Source organism: Phragmites australis, chromosome 13, assembly GCF_958298935.1.
Source record: "Phragmites australis chromosome 13, lpPhrAust1.1, whole genome shotgun sequence".
Lineage (NCBI taxonomy): Eukaryota > Viridiplantae > Streptophyta > Magnoliopsida > Poales > Poaceae > Phragmites > Phragmites australis.
Window position 1 is genome coordinate 5,857,826 of NC_084933.1, and position 18,444 is coordinate 5,876,269.

Here is an 18,444-nt window from a genome sequence, read left to right on the forward strand (position 1 = left end):
AAATACAACAAGTGGTGCGGCCGTTTTCTCACCACCCTCGGCAAGTTCTCACTCTTCGACCACGTCCTCATCGACACCGTTTGCATCGAATCTGCTGACTGGTGCCAGATGGACTGCGTCGTTTGTGAGTGGCTTTATAGCACCATCTCCCCCGATCTCATTGAGATTGTCATGGCACCCCACACCACCTCATGGCTCGTATGGCTCGACCTCAAATAGCAATTCGTCAGCAACTGAGAGACACAGGCCCTCATCCTCGATGCCAAATTTCACTCCTTTGTCCAAGGTGATCTCAACATCATCGACTATTGCAGGAAGTTGAAGACCATGGCCGATGCCCTAGGTGATCTCAATGAAGTTGTCGCTAACTGAACACTCATTCTCGTCGTCTTGCGCAATTTGAACGACATGTTCGCGTACATGGCGGCCCTCCTCAAGCGCTAATGGCCATTCCCCACCTTCCTCGAGGTCCAATCTGATCTCCTCCTCGAGGAGATGACCATGGCCTCGCGCCCATGGGGCCGTCCTCCGCCTTCCTCGCCACTTCAGTCGTGACAGGCCAATCAAGTAAGCCTCTGGGTGGCGCCACTGGTGGTTGCTCCACAGGTGGCTGAAACGGGCGGCAAGAATGGCGGCAATGGCAACGGAACTGGGGGCAGACCCGGCTGGCCTTCCTTCTGCAATCCATGGACGGGGACCATTTAGATGTGGCTCAGACCTCACCCTACTGGCCAGACCAGGGGGTGCTTCAGGGGCCACAGCCGAGGTAGCCGCAAGACACGCAACATCAGCAGCAGTCATGCCCTAACATCCCCTCACAGGCATTCTACATAGGACCGCCTCCTGGGCTCTTCTTCACGCTGCCACAACTGGCGTACCCGCCCCTGCAGGCACCTGCACCACCGCCAACTACGCAGCAACCTCATGGCACCTAGACTCCACTATCCGGCTCATGGGATTAGCAGTCCCTGGTGAATGCATTCAACACCATGACCCTTGCTCCACCAGCCTCGAATGATTGGTACATGGACTCCGGGGGCATCCTCACACCTGACATCCGATGCCGGTAATCTATCCTCCACTCATTCACCACGGTCCTTTACTCCTCCATCAATAGTTGTTGGTAACGGCCCCCTTTTTCCCATCACCTCTACTGGCTCCACCGCTCTCGAAAAGGAATGGCTTTTTCATGTACCAGATCCTTCCTGGTCCCTTTCATCTTTATAGTGTTCTAGTTACTCCTAGCATTATCAAGAATCTTTTTTCATTCCACCAGTTTACCACTGACAACAATTACTCTGTTGAGTTTGACTCGTTTGGCCTCTCTGTGAATGATCTTCGATCTCGGAACATGATCGCCAGGTGCAATAGCTCCGGTCCACTTTATCCTCTATACCTGTCATCATCATCCCTTTGTGCTCTTGCAGTTGTTGCTCCCACCACCCTCTGGCATCGTTGTCTTGGACACCCTGGACATGAAGCCATCTCTAAGCTTGCCAGTATTTCTGCCATCTCATGTAACAAAAGTGCTGATAATCTTTTATGCCCTGCTTGTCAACTTGGTCATCATGTACGGTTGCCATTTGCCACTTCAAACTCTAGAGCTGCCAACGGGTTTGATCTAATTCATTGTGACCTTTGGACATCGCCTGTTTCTAGTGTGTCCGGCTACAAATATTATTTTGTCATTCTTAATGATTGCACTCATTTTGTTTGGACATTTCCTTTACGCCTAAACTCCGATACTTTCTCCACAGTCTCTAATTTTTTCTCCTATGTGGCAACTCAATTCGGCACAACAACAAAGAACTTCCATTGCGATAATGGACGGGAGTTTGACAACTCTTCCGCCCACACTTTCTCCTCACAGATGGCGTCAAACTTCGCATGTCGTGTCCCTACACCTCTTGGCAAAATGGCAAAGCAGAGCAAATCAAACGCTCAATTAACAATATTGTGCGCTCTCTTCTCTTTCAGGCAAGCTGCACACCATCCTTTTGGGTAGAAGCACTTCACACCACCACATACTTACTCAACCGTCTCCCCACAAAAACCCTCAGCCAATACACACCTTACTTTGCCCTCTACGGAGTGCAACCAACTTATGATCATCTCCGTGTGTTCGGCTCCATGTGCTACCCTAATTTGTCCGCCACTGCTCCACACAAACTATCACCTTTCTCCACCTTATGCATCTTTCTTGGATATTACTTAGACCACAAAGGCTATCGATGTCTTGATCCTTTCTCCAATCGAGTCATTATATCTCGTCATGTAACATTTGATGAGACATCCTTTCCCTTTGCCAAGTCGAACACTCCATCCACTAATGATTCTGATTTTTTGTCACCAATTGAGGCCATTCTGGTGCCCACCAGGCCGGAACGTTCTTTCTCTCCTACAGGTATCATACCGTTGGTCGCTGTGCCATCAGCCATGCCAGGCCTCGCGCCCCCGCACGCTGGGACACCTGTGCCTCTGACTATCGTACCGGTCGTCACGCCCCCAAGTGTTGCCCTGTCGGCGCCTTTGGCTATTGGGCTGGCTCCTGCACTCAGCCCTACGCCAGCATGCAGTACCTCATCGTCCCCTCTAGCAGCTGGGTTGGATGCTGCTCCTGCACAAGGTATCTCACTGGAGGCTACTTCTACATGACTGGCCGCATCACCCCTGGTGACTACACCTGCTCCCGTGGTGCACACAGTCCCAATTGTGGGTGCTCTCCTTGACGGTACGGTTCCAATCCCACTAGTGAGCAACTCCCACACTATGGTCACTCGAGACAAGCACAGATTTCGAAAGCTAGTCAATCGATTCACCTTACATGCTGATGCACTGTCGCCAATCCCAAAAACCTATTGGTCTGTCGTGGCCGATCCAAACTAGCGGTGTGCCATGGAAGCTGAGTATGTTGCTTTGCTCACCAATAACACATGGGATCTTGTGCCGTGACCTCCCAAGGCAAACGTTGTCACTGGCAAATGGATTTTTCGGCACAAGTTTACTGCTGATGGAACTCTTGATCGATACAAAGCTCGATGGGTTCTTCGTGGTTTCACTCCGCATCCTAGGATTGGTTATGATGAGACCTTCAGTCCGATTGTCAAACCGGCGACCGTAAGCACAATATCTGAGACGGACTGGCCTATTCATCAGCTGGATGTCAAAAATGCATTTCTTCATGGCACTATATCTGAGATAGTTTATTGCACCCAACCGACAGGGTTTGTGGATTCTTTCTACCTTGACTTTGTTTGTCGCCTGAACAAGTCACTCTATGGGCTTAAACAGGTTCCACGTGCTTGGTATAGTTGCTTCGCCTCATATTTGTTGTCTCTCGGGTTTGTGGAGGCCAAGTCAGACACATCGCTGTTTATCTATCACCGTGGTGCTGACACTATCTACTTACTTCTTTATGTTGATGATATCATCCTGAAAGCATCTTATGTGTTTGTTCTCCACTGGACCATTGCCACCCTTTAGCAAGAATTTTCCATGAAAGATCTCAGCGCACTTCATCATTTTTTGGTATCTCTGTCCAGTGGAGTTCGAGTGACCTATTCCTCTCTCAACGATAGTATACTTTGGATATTCTGGAGCGTGCCGGGATGTCAGACAACAAACCTTGTAGTACGCTTGTTGACACTCATTCAAAAGTATCTACCTTTACTGGCTCCCCAGTGAGTGATGCTACTAAGTACCACAGTCTTGCTTGAGCTTTGCAGTACCTATCCTTCACAAGAGCAGATATCTCCTATGCCATCCAGCAGATATGCCTTCACATGCACGACCCTCGGGAGCCTCATCTTACAGCGGTCAAACAGATCCTTCGGTATCTCCGTGACACCCTTGATTATGGTATCCAGCTTACCAGTCCCAATTGCAGACCTCGTGATTTATTCTGATGCTGATTGGGCATGATGTCCTGATACGTGCAAGTCCACATCAGGTTACGCTGTGTTCCTCTATGATAATCTTGTCTCCTGGTCGTCCAAGCGTCAGAATATTGTGTCTCACTCTAGTGCTGAGGCTGAGTACAAGGCAATCGCCAACACCGTCACAGAGGCTTGCTGGCTTCGTCAACTACTCCATGAGCTCAGTCACCCTCTTCGTCGTGCCACTGTGGTTTACTGCGATAATATGAGTGATGTCTATTTATAAACGAACCCGGTGCAACATCAGTGCACTAAACACGTCGAGATTGACCTTCACTTCGTACAGGAGTGCATGGCCTTGGGGGATGTTCGTGTGCTGCACATCCCAACAACATCACAGTACGTCGATATCTTCACCAAGGGGCTACCGACTTCCGTCTTCACTGAATTTAGATCCAGTCTGAATGTCAACCTTGGTGACGTTTCGACTACAGGGGGTGTTAGACATAATTTCCTTCCTGGCTTGTGCACGATTGGTGACGTTCCAACTCCACATGCACGACACCTTGTTTGAGCATCGGCTGGTGCCTCGGCTTCATGCATGCTGACACTTTCTCTTCCAATGGCCGAAGTGTTCACATGCTAGCTGTAATCTATATATATGCAACTCATATACTCTATGTTCAATCAATCAAATATAGCGCAACCTTCCTCGCTTACAGTGACATTACTGGAGAAGATCAAGCCAGTGGTGATTGACCCGAGCAGATCGAAACTAGAGATGGAGAAGACGACCGCAGACCGTCGTTATGAAGTGGGTATCTGCGTCAATAAATATCACAGCTCGCGTGGAATCCAGTGCTCTCTGTGAAGCCAGCAGATCTGGCCCAACTTATGCCCACACGTCCTACTCCTAGGCAAATTTATTGTTTTTATATTTCAAAAATAAAAAATTGCAAAACTAAGTATTTGTTTGAAATACAAAAATAAACTATTATTGTCCGTTGGAAGGGTAACAAAAATATGTCACTCTTCCAACTGGTGGCGTCTTTACAAAACAAAGATGTCACCCTTGCAAAGAACAATAAGTTAAAAAGAAATACTACGATCTAATTCTCTTAAAATTCAAAACACTATCAAAATAGTTATAAATTTTCTTGAAAAAATGTATATCATAGAGGATACTATAATCTAGCTATAAAAAAATTTCAGATAAAAATATGATATGTAAATAAAAAACAAAAAAGATAAATTTCTATTGTATATAGTCTGTCTATTTCTCAAGATGTGGTCTATTTTTACAATTCTTTCAAAAAAGCGTCTACTTTTGTAATTTTTTATTTTTGAAATATAAAAATAATAAAGCTCCTCCTAGGCAACAAAGCGAACCGTCCAACAAAAGAGACGAGAGACTGGCCTGATGGCCGCCGCTACGATTTTCTGCACTGGGGGAAGGCGATTTGGCAAAAATTCTTTCCAATGCCACCTCTGGTCAAGAGTCGACACCAATTCTCACTCTTGCACTGTATAATTTTCATAACCATCATATTATATATCCATGTGTTCTGCTCTTGATAAGTACATCGGTTCTAATAATTAAATTGGGAAATGTGGGTTCCACATGTGCAATGACCAGTGAAGCTCGATGTCTCCAAGTACAGAAGATGCAAAGTAGTGTCAATTTCCATAACAGCGTGTCATTAAGCAACAATAATTTTCCCTTTTTCGAATGATTATTCTAAGAGGATCAACACAATGGAGTTCACACTTCTGGATTGAACATAGTTGAGACCTTTGCTTGAAGGAGTTTGCTCTGTTACTCTTGGTTCCGTCTGTTTTACGACGTTGGAGGAGCTTGCTCAGATGAATCCTCCCTGCGTGTTATTATCACTTAATACAAAGCAAATGTGACCACAAAATAAAGTAGTACTTTCATGATACTAAACTAAAAGAACACTTGTTTGTGAAATCCTCTGTAGTTTTTAAAAATATTTTGAAGAAACCCCTGTCAACATCCACATCATGTTCTATTTGTCATTGTACTGGTGGGATATGATTTGTTAGGATTGAATGTGATCTCTCCGATACGATTCTGTTCTATCTCCATGATGGCCTTGTGATTCTTAGTCATGTACCCTATATAAATATGCACACAAGGCTCAATACAAATTAATCCGTTGTAGCATATTCATCTATTTACAGTCATACCACATCAACATATGGATCAATTTGAGCCAATTGTGTAAGTTGGAAGACCAAACTGGCTCTTTTGAAACTTGGAGGAGCGGAGTCCCTATGGGCAAAGTCCAGAAACAAAATTTTTGAATGGCGCAATATTTACGTGAGCACTATGCAAATATATGATAAGCTGCTTCTCTTTTGACTAGCTGGTGTTAGCGGAATAAAAGGTACTAGCTTACTGCTAACTATATAAAAATGAAAATGAGTTCTATAAAATAAATAATAAAATTAATGTAAATATGCAATGCTTAAAAAAGCACTGAAAGGCACTGATAGGAGAACTTACTTTATAGCTGAATAAAAGTATTGCTTCGGTGGTATCTCAAGTTGGTCAGTACTTTTCTCAAACATTTCTAAAACATTGCTCATTGTTGGGCGAGACATAGGTGACACTTGTATACAACATAGGCCAATCAAGGCCATTTTCCTTGCGTTCTCCTCAGTTTCACCTCCCAGGTCAAATGTGTGCAAGTTTCCCACTTCAGCCAAATGACTATAAATCCAGTCTGGAAAATAGACCTCGTTTGACTTGTCAACGCTTGCTTTCAGATTTTTGCTTCCTCCAACCATCTCAAGAAGCATCATTCCATAGCTGTAGACATCAGATTTAGTCGAAACTACTCCAAATCTCCTTGCAAAAACCTCAGGTGCAATGAACCCGATTGTGCCACGCATGCCAGCCATTGATAGGTAACTCTCTTTTGGATTGCATAACTTGGCCAAACCGAAATCAGCAATTTTCGGGACAAAATCATCGGTTAGTAGGATATTATGTGGTTTGATGTCAAAATGTATAATGCGTGTATTACAGCCACGATGCAAATACTCCAAGCCTCTTGCAATACCTATTGCTATTTCGTAGAGCTGGTCCCATCCCAGAATTGCTTTCGAATCATCAGCATAAATGAATTTGTCCAATGATCCATTAGGCATGTAGTCATAAATAAGAGCTCGTCTGGATCCCTCCAAACAAAAACCATGTAGGGTAGCAATATTAACATGAGATGTCCTTCTAATGCTGATAACCTCATTGATAAATTCTTCTCCATTGCTAGTGAAGTCGTGGAGGAACTTTACTGCAACAAACATTCCACTTGGTAATGTACCTTTGTATACCGTGCCATACCCACCTTCTCCAATCTTTTCACTTAAACATCTTGTTATTTCCTTCAGTTGTGAATACTTATATCTCTTTGGAGCCAATGAGCCACAGTTTTCTAGTAGCTCCTCAATGTTTTCCTTAGGAATGGAGTTTATTCCAATGATTGATAGAAATTTTCTGCTCTTCCGGATCTTGATGGCAAGAACGACACACGCCATAACCAAAAGAATGGCTGAAATAGTTGATACTAGTACAAAGAAAATGTTTGAACGGTAAGAAAGGTACCTATATAATTTCGAAATTAATCAAATGCAGAAGCTTTCATCAAAAATACATTAAAATCATGTCTCCTTTTCTCGTGGTCTTCATTGAACAAACAATTACTATGGATTACAAATCACTTGAATTTGACCCGCAGATCGCTTACATATTTCTCCTCCAAGATTAAAGCAATTGTCTCAATAAAATTATGATTTTATCATGTCTTGTCAATAAAAAAGACTTGTTTTTCATATTGAAAAATAAATATTATCTATAATATTTGTCGGCTTAGCAATCGCTAACAATTTTCCTTTGCATTATTAGTCCCATAATATTTTTTTTCATCTTTCAGTGTCTTGTCTTTGCTTCCATCACATTGAATATATTTTCCAAGAGAAATTACATTACATCTTGTAGTATAGTAAGTTAATAAGTCTTTAGAAGATTATGAATAAATACCTGTCAGTGCCAACCTTTTGTGAACCGTTCTACGTATAGCATCTGCAAAGAAAATGTGCAAGCACCAGATTGAATAAAAAAGTTATGAACCTTACAAATAAAATGAAATATGATGGCTTTGAGATAACATACGAACTAACATTATTGAATATATATGACAAGGGCCAAATAGTACCCAATTAATACAATCGTGTTCTCTGCAAAGTGTGTCAAATGATACTATAAGGAAAAACTGTCACGATATGTTATGCAAACACTGATAACCTTGAAAAGACGCTACTACAAATAGCTCTTCAAAATATAATAATTAGGTATGAGATTTGAGATCATTCTCATATGGTATTTTCCACCCAATGTCCCACCCGCATCAATAGGAAAAGCCTACCAACGTGGTTACCACACCACTGACACTTAAATATAACTAGAATTACTGGTATCATCTAATGGTTGTGTAATTATGGTCCACCGTATCGTGTGGGTCGGATGTTTTGCTTTTTGTGAAAATTTCAATATTATTTCTATTTTTTATTAGTGATGGTAGTGGTGGTGTTAGAATATATAGCTTTTGGCTCATTATATTTGTGTAATTTCAAATAAATCTCACAGGTCTAACCATGTAGAGGTAGGTGTGTATCTTTTAGTCTCATCTTACTAGTGGAGGTGCAGTAAGACTAACTTAAAAGGGTTTCTCTCCTTCATCCACTTAGCATGTGTGGATGAGAGGACTAGGAGAACATGCACGTGCTCGCTCATCTCGCAGGGCCGTGGCCGTGGCCGGGGCGTGAGCGCACGACACCTGCGTGAATAGTCCGCCAAAATCGGATACAGTTGCTTGCGCAAATGCGGATTCGTTTTGCAGTTTTATTCTTTTTGCTGCCTGGACAAACAGATAAATATATGAAAATCGTGTCGATTAAGAGTCCAATCAGGACGTGTAACAGAGTTCAATCGTGGCGCGCCTCAATTGCGCAATCCTCCCTGTATATATGTCTGTTGGTCGCCGCCCCAAAGGAATATACGCAATTAGGGTTTTGCCAACTTCTCTCTATTGTGCCGTCATACATAGTCTACTCCATCCCACTACGCCAGCATGCATCGACGGACAGGAGAGCAGGTCTCCAAAACTCATTGCTCTTAGGATCCCTTACCCAGAATCGAAGATCTGTTCGACCAACTTACTGGAGCTCGAGTGTTTTCGAAGATAGACTTAAGGTCATGATATCATCAGCTAAAGATACGGAAATTGGATATACCCAAGACAACATTCATCACTTGGTATGGATAATATGAGTTTACGATTGTGTCATTCGGTTTAACTAATGCCCTGGCTTACTTCATGTATCTCATGAATAAGGTTTTCATGGAGTATTTAGATAAGTTTTTCATAATGTTTATTGATGACATACTGGTTTACTCTAAGGGTGAATAAGAACACAAGGAACATCTAAGAATGGTTATGGGAAAACTTAGGGAACATCAAATGTATGCTAAGCTTAGCAAGTGTGAATTTTAGTTGACAGAAGTGCCATTTCTTGGACATATTCTATCCGCGAGAGGAGTTATAGTAGATCTAAGCAAGGTGAAAGATGTATTGAATTGGAAATCATCTACGAGCGTTACAAAAGTGAGAAGTTTCCTTGGTCTAGCAGGCTATTACCGACGTTTTATAGAAGGATTCTCGAAGATAGCTAAGCCACTCACAAAGTTGCTAAAAAAGGAAAAGACGTATGAATGGACTAGCACTTGTCAAGCAAGTTTCAATGAGCTTAAGAAAAAGTTAACTACAGCCCCAGTGCTAGTGTTGCCAGATATCCAGAAGAACTTCGATATATACTGTGATGCATCTCGACAAGGTCTTGGATGTGTTTTGATGCAAGAAGGACAAGTGGTAGTGTATGCTTTGAGACAGTTGAGGATTCATGAGAAGAATTATCTAACTCATGACCAATAGTTAGTAGTAGTGGTACATGCTTTGAAGATATGAAGGCATTATCTTCTTGGGAAAAGATGTGAAATATACACATATTATAAGAGTTTGAAGTATATATTCACCCAGGAAGATGGCTAGAATTGATTAAGAATTATGATGTAGGAATCCATTATCACCCAGGAAAAGCAAACATAGTTGCAAATGTGTTAAGTCATAAAGTATACAATACTATGACTATGTTTCAAGAAGCTCAACCGACTATGGAAGTGGAACCTACTTTGGATGAGGACTTCTAGAATGGACAGGCGGAAGATGAAAATATCAAATGGATTCAAGAGAATATTAAAGTAGGCAAAGCCCCAAAGTTCTTAGAAGATGAGAAATACATTGTATGTTTGGCAAGCGTATTTGTGTACCAGACTAGAATGAGCTTAAGAGGATAATCTTAAGAGAAGCCCATGAGTTAGCTTATTCTATTCACCCAGGTAGTACCAAGACGTATCAGGATTTGAAGGACCGCTATTGGTGGCCTAGTATGAAGCGAGAAATAGCTGAGTATGTGGCAGTGTGTGACGTATGTCAGCGTGTGAAAGTAGAACATCAGAAACCAGCAGGATTGCTATAACCTCTGAAGAAACTAGAATAGAAGTGGGAAGAAATTGGGATGGATTTCGTAGTCAGTTTACCTCGTACTTAATCAGGCTATGATTCAATATGGGTCATTATGGATCGTCTCACCAAGGTAGCTCATTTTATCCTAGTTAAAACAACATATTAAGGAGATAAGTTAGCAGAGCTATATATGTCTAGGATTGTGTGTTTACACGGAGTTCTAAAGAGAATAGTGTCAAATCGAGGAACTCAATTTACCTCAAGGTTTTGGCAAAAACTTCATGAATCGTTGGACGCGAAGTTGAATTTTAGCTTGGTATATCACCCACAGATAGATGGACATACAGAAAGAATAAACCAAATACTTAAGGATATGTTGCGAGCTTGTGCTCTTCAAAATCGCAACAGTTGGGACAAGAACTTGCCATTGTAGAATTTTCATATAACAACAGTTACCAGTCAAGTTTACAGATGACCCAATTCGAGGTATTGTATAGAAGGAAGTGTAGAACCCCTGCATTGGATTGAGACTAGAGAAGGTCAAGTGTTTGGACCGAAAATACTAAAGGAAGCAGAAGATCAAGTCAAGGCAATATGAGAAAAATTAAAGACAGCTCGGTCCAGGAAGAAGAGTTATGCGGATAACCATCACCGAGAGTTAACCCTCATCATGTGTATCTCAATGTCTCGCCTCTAAGAGGACTTCGCCGTTTTAAGGTTAAAGGCAAGTTGGCACCCACAGATACATTGGACCGTTTAGAGTGAGTGCTAGACGCGGAGAAGTGGCCTACCAGTTGGAACTGCCGCCCAAGCTAGAGGATGTCACAATGTGTTTCATAAATCGCAGTTGAAGAAGTGTTTACGAGTACCAGAGAAACATTTACCCCTAGAAGAAGTAGAACCACAAGAGGAATTGACTTATTCGGAATACTCAGTCAAGATTATGAAAATAGCAGAGTAAGTGACTTGGAGAAAGGTCATATGTATGTGCAAAGTACAGTGGAGCCACCACTCCGAAGATGAGGCAACCTAGGAAAAGAAGAAGAGCTAAAGGCAGAGTTTCCTCGCCTGTTTGTAGATTAGCCCAATTCTCAAGGACGAGATTCCTTTAAGGGGGGTAGGTTTTATAACAGCCCAAAATCCTAAAACTAAGAAAATATAAAACTTTTCGAAGGAAATAAAATAATTTGCTAAGATAAATAATCTGAAGAGTATATATGTGTATATATTTGATTGCTTGCTGGATTTCTTGTTTATGTGAGCATATATATGTGGTATATATGATGTATAAGTATAAAAATACATTTGTATGCACATGAGAGAGAAAGAATTGAAATAGAAAAGCTTTTAGAATGAAAAGGTTGAAGCCCATCACCTCTCCTCTGCTCCCTGCTCTCTAATCTGGCTCAAGGCAGCCTGGCCCACTATCTCTTCTCTCCCTCTCTACTCAGCTCGACGCAGCATAGCACCAAGCTGCCAGCCACCATGTGTGTCGATGCCCCCATGTCCAAGAAAAGAACAACCACCCAACTGCTAGATGAGATCACCAAAGCGTCTAGAAGCTAAACACCAAGCCATTTTTGCCAGCGCTCGAACCAAAACCGACATGGACACTTGAGTTCAACCACATGCCGCCCAAAATCTCAATTTAATCCACGAGATAGAGATATAGCTGGGCTATGAATCAAAGGAAGAAAGAATTCTTGAGCCTTAAGTGAGCTTTACCCAAAAGATGGAAACTTGAGCTAGTTTGGAGCGTCAAAATCGAGTTTGGACCACCGCCATCGCCCTGTTTCAAATCCGACTTGAATTGGAGGTGAGAGAGTCGATTGCCTATATATATGTGCCCCTAGACCTCCCCTCAGATCATCCCAAGCTTTTTCCCTAGCTTTTCGCCGAGAAATCGACTCCCAGAGCCCCTTGCTGATGAGAGCCAAAGCCCCTAGCCCAGGTCTGGCCCAGCTCACTATACCCACAAGCCAACACCTCCAACCTATGTCTCAATGTGACTGTTATATGCATAAGTCCAAATAGAGCCACAACCAAGGTCATGTGCTAACTCAACCTAAAAGACTAGCCTGATGGGTGAGGGATCCTCTACCTTATAAGTCATACTCCTCCATCATCAATTTTTGATGTGGGACTAAATACAACATTCTACATCGGATTTCAACAATCTCCCCTATCACGCACATCCCTTGTGACCTTGGAGACATTTTGGGCTCACCTATAATCGTGCGATCCTCGAGATGTTCCAGATTTGCCAATCTTGGACTGTGATACCACTTGTTAGGGTGTGCAATGATCTGGCCCAGCTCGTTATACCCACAAGTCGACGCCCCTAACCTAGGTCTCAGTGGGTCTTCTATACGCACATGCCCAACCTGATATGTGAGGGACCCTCCACCTTTTAAGTCATGCTTCTCCATCGTCAATTTTTGATATGAGACTAAATCCAACATGGACTCCTCCTCCGGCTCTGCCTCCCCCTCGAACGGCTCCACATTGGGGTCACCATTGAGTGGGAGCACCTACAGCTAGCCCTCATCCTCATCGGAAACCAGCGGTTCCACAATCACGAACTCGCCTCCATCTCCCTCCACCTCCTCACCATAGAAGGCCACTGGCCAATCGACAGCCTCATCCACAGACAGCGATGGCGCTAGCAGTGAGCTCCACTCGAACAGACTAGGCGAAGCACTACTACAAAAAGGTATAAGAGTGTCGGATGAAAAATGGCTTTAGTGTCAGTTTTTCAACCGGCACTCTTTACTCGGCACTGATACTTGGCTAGTATTAGTGCTGGTTCCATAATCGGCACAGAAACTCACTATCACTGCCGATTTGAGCCATGAACCAGTAGGGATAGGTGGATCGCAAGCCAAAAAAAAAAACAAGCCAGCTCAGCTGTTGGTATGCCAGCGTGCTCCGCCGTCACGTCACACGACCCCCACCAGCTTCGTAGCTCCGCAGCTTGGCCATGCGTCGTCCATCCTCGATGAGCACCTGCTGTCCTCTCTCCTTTGCTCTGTCGCTCCTCCTTCAACCTCGCTCAACATACGAACACAAGCACAAATCGACTTATCTCATCCATATGAAAACACAAATCCATACGAACACATAATCAAATCCATATAAGAACAGATCAACTATCTCATCTATATAAGAACAGATCAACTATCTCATCTATACGAACTCATCTCGCAATCAAATCGAATAAATCAACTCATCCCACAATCAAATCGAATACAAGGTTACTCATCTCACAATCAAATCAAATCAAACAAATCAAACACGGTGCTGTGCCTTGCACTTCTTGTCATCGCTGGTGGCGGCGGTGGAGCCGCACACCAATTGCTGCTACCGGGAGGATCTGCTGCTGCTGCCAGGAGGATCGCTGCTACCGAGAGCACCTGCTGCTGCTACCGGGAGGATCTGCTGCAGTCAGATGGAGAGATCAGGTGGAGGATGAAAGAGCTAGATGAGAGCGGATGGAGAGAGCAGGTGGAGGATGAGAGAGCAGGTGGAGAGCAGACAGCATAGCTCTAGTGGATGAGCGGATAAGAGCAGAAGGATGAGTGGATGAGAGAGGAGGTGGAGAGCAGACAGCATAGCTCTAGTGGATGAGCGGATAAGAGCAGAAGGATGAGAGCTGATGAGCTGGATGTACGCGACCCAAAGTGGATTGAACAAAATATTCGGGTCCGGACTTCAGTGCCGGTTCTTAGCTGCTTCATCATCGTTCGGGCGTGAGAGGTTAAGAACTGGTGGTGATACATTTTTACTGCCAGTTTTAGTATAACCGTCAGTGATGAGCCGCTACCTATGATTAGTTCTATAGTAGTGAGTGAGAGGGGCAGTGATATTGGGGATTCGAGCATGAACTAGCTAGAGATGCGGTGAGCTATGGCAGCTAGGGCATAGAGAGCGGAGGGAGAGCATGAGCGCGTGGAGTGTTGAGAAAAAATCCTAACGTCTTCCCGCATGAATAAAATGCACGAAGCAGCGTCGCCTCACCTTCCAAAGACTCTTCATTTTCACAGATGATTCTTAATTAGAGCCGTAGGTGAGTTCCAGGCCTTTAGTATTTTCAGACCACTGGACTCTAAAGACGTATATGATTACATAATAAGACAGATGGCCCTTGTTGTCCATTCCAGTTGCGAACACAAGCCGTCGGCAATATGCCGTACCTATCTGCGGATGGGTGTTCTTGGTAGCTGACCGTGGTATTGTTGCCACAGTTGGCTTTTGTTTTTCGTCTGTGATATGGCGGCACCGATGTAGCATTTTGTAGTAGTGTTATATAATGTTTGTCCGGATCAGGGTATTCGGATCTCTGAAAGTTTAACTGAAACTTACATAATTTCAAATAATATCGTAACTATGCCAGACGATTATGAGCTGAAATTTATTGCGGTGGCGAGTGGTGCAGTTCGTTGTGCCATGGATCAAACTGTCTATACTCAAGCGGGCGTATTTGATTTAGGTTCTTGCCTCTAGCTGAGGATGGGGCTCCTCAAGGCTGGGCTACGATGTGGAGCGGATGCTGCGGAGGCAGCCACACTGAAGCGACAACTGCTAACGCCGGCGATGCAGAGTTTTTTTTGTGTCAATGCTGTTTTGGGTGCTGCTGTGTGACGTCTCACCGGTCAGCACACCTTGCCATAGTACCTGCATGCTATCGTCATCAGTCCTCTTCTATGACCTCGTTGTTCCTCTGCTACGAGACCTGAGTCCTGCTCTCATGTATCTGAGGGCTAGACTCTTGACATTTTGTTTCTTTTCTTGACTTTCTCACTCATGATTTCTACAAATTCATCCACCCTTCTATGGTTAATTATGATGCGTGTCAGACCATAAAATACATGAGATCATATCTAAAAGGATTATTTTCGGTCACCCATGACCCATCGTGCTACTTGATTGCCGGGTCCACACTGATGATGAAGTCCGAGGCTAACGGGAGAGGAAAGATGTGGATTGACAGCAGATACCAAAATCATAGTTTTAGGTACAGAGTAAGAAATAGAAGAGAAGTGATAGAGTTAGGATTCGATCTACAGCCACGCGGGTACTCGGTGGCAATGGAGATGAACATGGTTTTCATTTACCCGCTAGGTCCCAACGGTAAACCAGAAATTTTTGTTTCACGGGTAAAAAACCCGGTCAAACAGGAATTGGGTCAACTTAGAGTCATACTTAAAAATGAGTGCTTTTGCGCAGGTTGCAAGTAGGAATTTTCAATTTTTTTGGAAAATATCATTTCACAAATCCGAGAATTTCCGGTTAGCTCTAATAAATTGATATTCAGTCACTAGTATATCATCCAAAATGATTATTCCAGTATCAATCCTCTACCATCCTTGCGCCTAGGGGCAGATCTAGGGCTCCAGCCCAAGGTTCACTTCACCAGCTGAAAACCGGCGGTAAACCCAATTTGCTAGTTTTACCGATAAAAGAATAAACTGGTTAAAAGATTTCAGATTAATTTGATTTTTAAAATATATAATATTGAAGTCGTAGAATATTACATAAATTAATATCTAACACATTGATTTCTTTGAGGTCCTAGTTCAAATCCCTCCCCTCTTTTGATTTCTTTTTTTCTTAAAATCCTAAAGTTATAATCTAAATTTCGAATTTGAAGCCATCCCTCAGAAACATCTCTACATTCTCAAAAAGATTGGACCACAGTAAAAACCACTTTTTGGTAATATTTAATTTTTTTTTGAATTTTATTTAAATTTGTTTGGCAAAACTTCGGTAAATCCGATATCTGCAAAAAAATCGAATTTCCAGTGACTTCCGATAAATTTTATTTACCGATGAGGTTTTCCTTTCTTCAGCCTCCCTACTTCCTAGCAAATAAAAATCCTTCGAAGCGCTCACTAATTGCATGGATAGAGAGAAGGGTAGAAAGAAAGTGGATGAGCCTCCTATTTGGATCGTATGTATCTGCCACTGGCCGCATGCGTCCACAACTTTCACAAGAACCTGCCTACCTAGTCTCTCTCGACAACAAATAAAAACTTTAATATTCGATCCGTGCGGTTGTTGGGCCGCGTCACTCTCACCAGAGACTCAACTGCATCAGTGGGTCACCAACAACAACGAATCAACGATAGCTTGTGACCAACTAACCTCGGGACTCCGCTGCTGCTGCCGCACCCGGCGAGGACTCTGGCGGTGGCGTCGGCGCCACGACGAGGGTCGGTGTGTTGGGCGGCATGTAGAACGGCACTACCTCAAACCGCGTGTAGCAGGTCAGCGAGTAGGCGCGCCCTCCTCTCGTCCATCTGCATGCAGCAGTGGTGGATCACGCCAATGGATAACTAACGAATGCATAATTGCACAGTACGTACGGCCGTATGAGGATATATATACTGTTTGTTACATGGGCAATGACGCGGCGAGGGGCCGGAGGCACCGGCGGCAGTCGTCCGGCGACAGGTCCTTCACGCACTGCGTGAACCCGTAGAGGCTCTGGTTAGCGGTGATGTTCGTGCGGCCGTATGCGAAGAACTGGGGCGACGCGGCGGCGGCAGGGGCGAGGCTGTCCATGAGCCGCCCGAGCGCAGCGGCGTAGCTGTCGGCGTCGCTGGCCCGCGTCAGGTTGTTGTAGAACGAGAACCTCTGCACCATGTCCGGGCGAGCGAGGAAGCTCGCGTTCGCGTACCGGAGCAAGCAGTTGTTGTACATCATGGCGGCGTCAACAGCGCGCGGGCACGCGAGCGTCACGTTCCCGGTCGCCATGCCGAGACACAGCCGACACACCTCGGGCGGAGCATCGGCGTAGCAGATGGCGAGCCCGTAGGACTGGTCCGCAGCGTCGCCAGCCGTGTCGTTGCCGTAACCACCGTAGGAAACCGCGACGGTGACCAGATCCTTGAGCATGCCGCGGAGGTTCTTGTCATAGGCGCCCCCCGGGGTGTAGTTGGCCGGCGAACATGACGACCACACCTGCACCGTCTGCGCGAGCGCTGGGGCTGCAGCGTGATGGATGGCAAGGGCGACGAGCGCGAGGAGGAGGGACTTCAAGACCATGCCGCCCATGGCGTAAGGGTGACCGGTGGCCTCGCGGTTGCACTTACACTGACTGACCACAAAAGCTTGTGAACGTAGTCGTGGAGTGCAGTGCGGTGTTTCTTTGTTTATTTGTAGTGGACAAACCAACAATGCCCCCGGCAACTAGGTAGAGGTAAAGACTTTTTTCCAAGTGTGTATCGGTGACTCGCTGGGAGGCATGCTCGGAGTGCTACCCAGCATGAGAAACAACTCCTCATGAACCTTATATCGATATAATCCTCTCCACTAATTCTTTCGCCCCCCTTCTCTCTCCCTCTCTCTCTCTCTCCGGCACCTCACGTCACGTTGCTCCTCCCCACCCTAGACCCACATCGCTAAGGGGCCCACGCTGTGCGCCATGCGGCTTCCCTCTTCCCCCGCCATGGATCGTGTTGACGCACGACACACCTGTTGTAGCTCAAGTGGGGCTCCTATGCCGCGAGGGGCGGTGGTGTGAGGCCCGTCGAGGGACATCGGTCAAGCAAGGACAATTGCGTGGTGCTGTGGCGGTGGGGGTTCAGTGAGGAGCGACCCCTGCTCGACGACGACAAGCTTGACAGTCTCATCCGCGGTGTCCACTTCCATGCCATGCAGCTTCTCTTCATCGTGTTCGCAGGTGGATACTAGCTTCCCTCCCAACCCTCCCCCCAGCCCACGCCCTCGCCCCTGATGGGATTCAAGCTCGTTGCCATCAGGATTGAGCTCCTCCGCATGGGATAGAGCTCGTGGACCCTAGGATCAAGCTCCTCCATGTGAGATCGGCTCCCTATCGTTGGGGCTAGGATCCTTCGCATGGGATCAAGTTCCTCGTCATCAGGGTTGGGCTCTTCTGTGCCTTATCAAGCTCCTCGACGTGGGGTTGATCTCATTGTCATCGTGGCGATGTAGCTCCTTTG

The 18,444-nt window shown here is 44.9% G+C and overlaps 1 protein-coding gene across 1 annotated transcript; it reads right to left on the reverse strand.

Annotated features, from left to right (window-relative positions):
- Positions 1 to 5,535: 5,535 nt before the first annotated feature.
- Positions 5,536 to 17,596, reverse strand: LOC133888906 (LEAF RUST 10 DISEASE-RESISTANCE LOCUS RECEPTOR-LIKE PROTEIN KINASE-like 2.4). Its single transcript, XM_062329294.1, has 5 exons — positions 16,878 to 17,596; positions 16,625 to 16,779; positions 7,939 to 7,980; positions 6,403 to 7,465; positions 5,536 to 5,749 (listed from the first exon to the last, which is right to left on the reverse strand). The coding sequence occupies exons 1-5, from the start codon at positions 17,534 to 17,536 to the stop codon at positions 5,713 to 5,715; spliced, it is 1,956 nt and encodes a 651-aa protein (XP_062185278.1). The 5' UTR covers positions 17,537 to 17,596; the 3' UTR covers positions 5,536 to 5,712.
- Between the last annotated feature and the right edge of the window lie 848 nt (positions 17,597 to 18,444).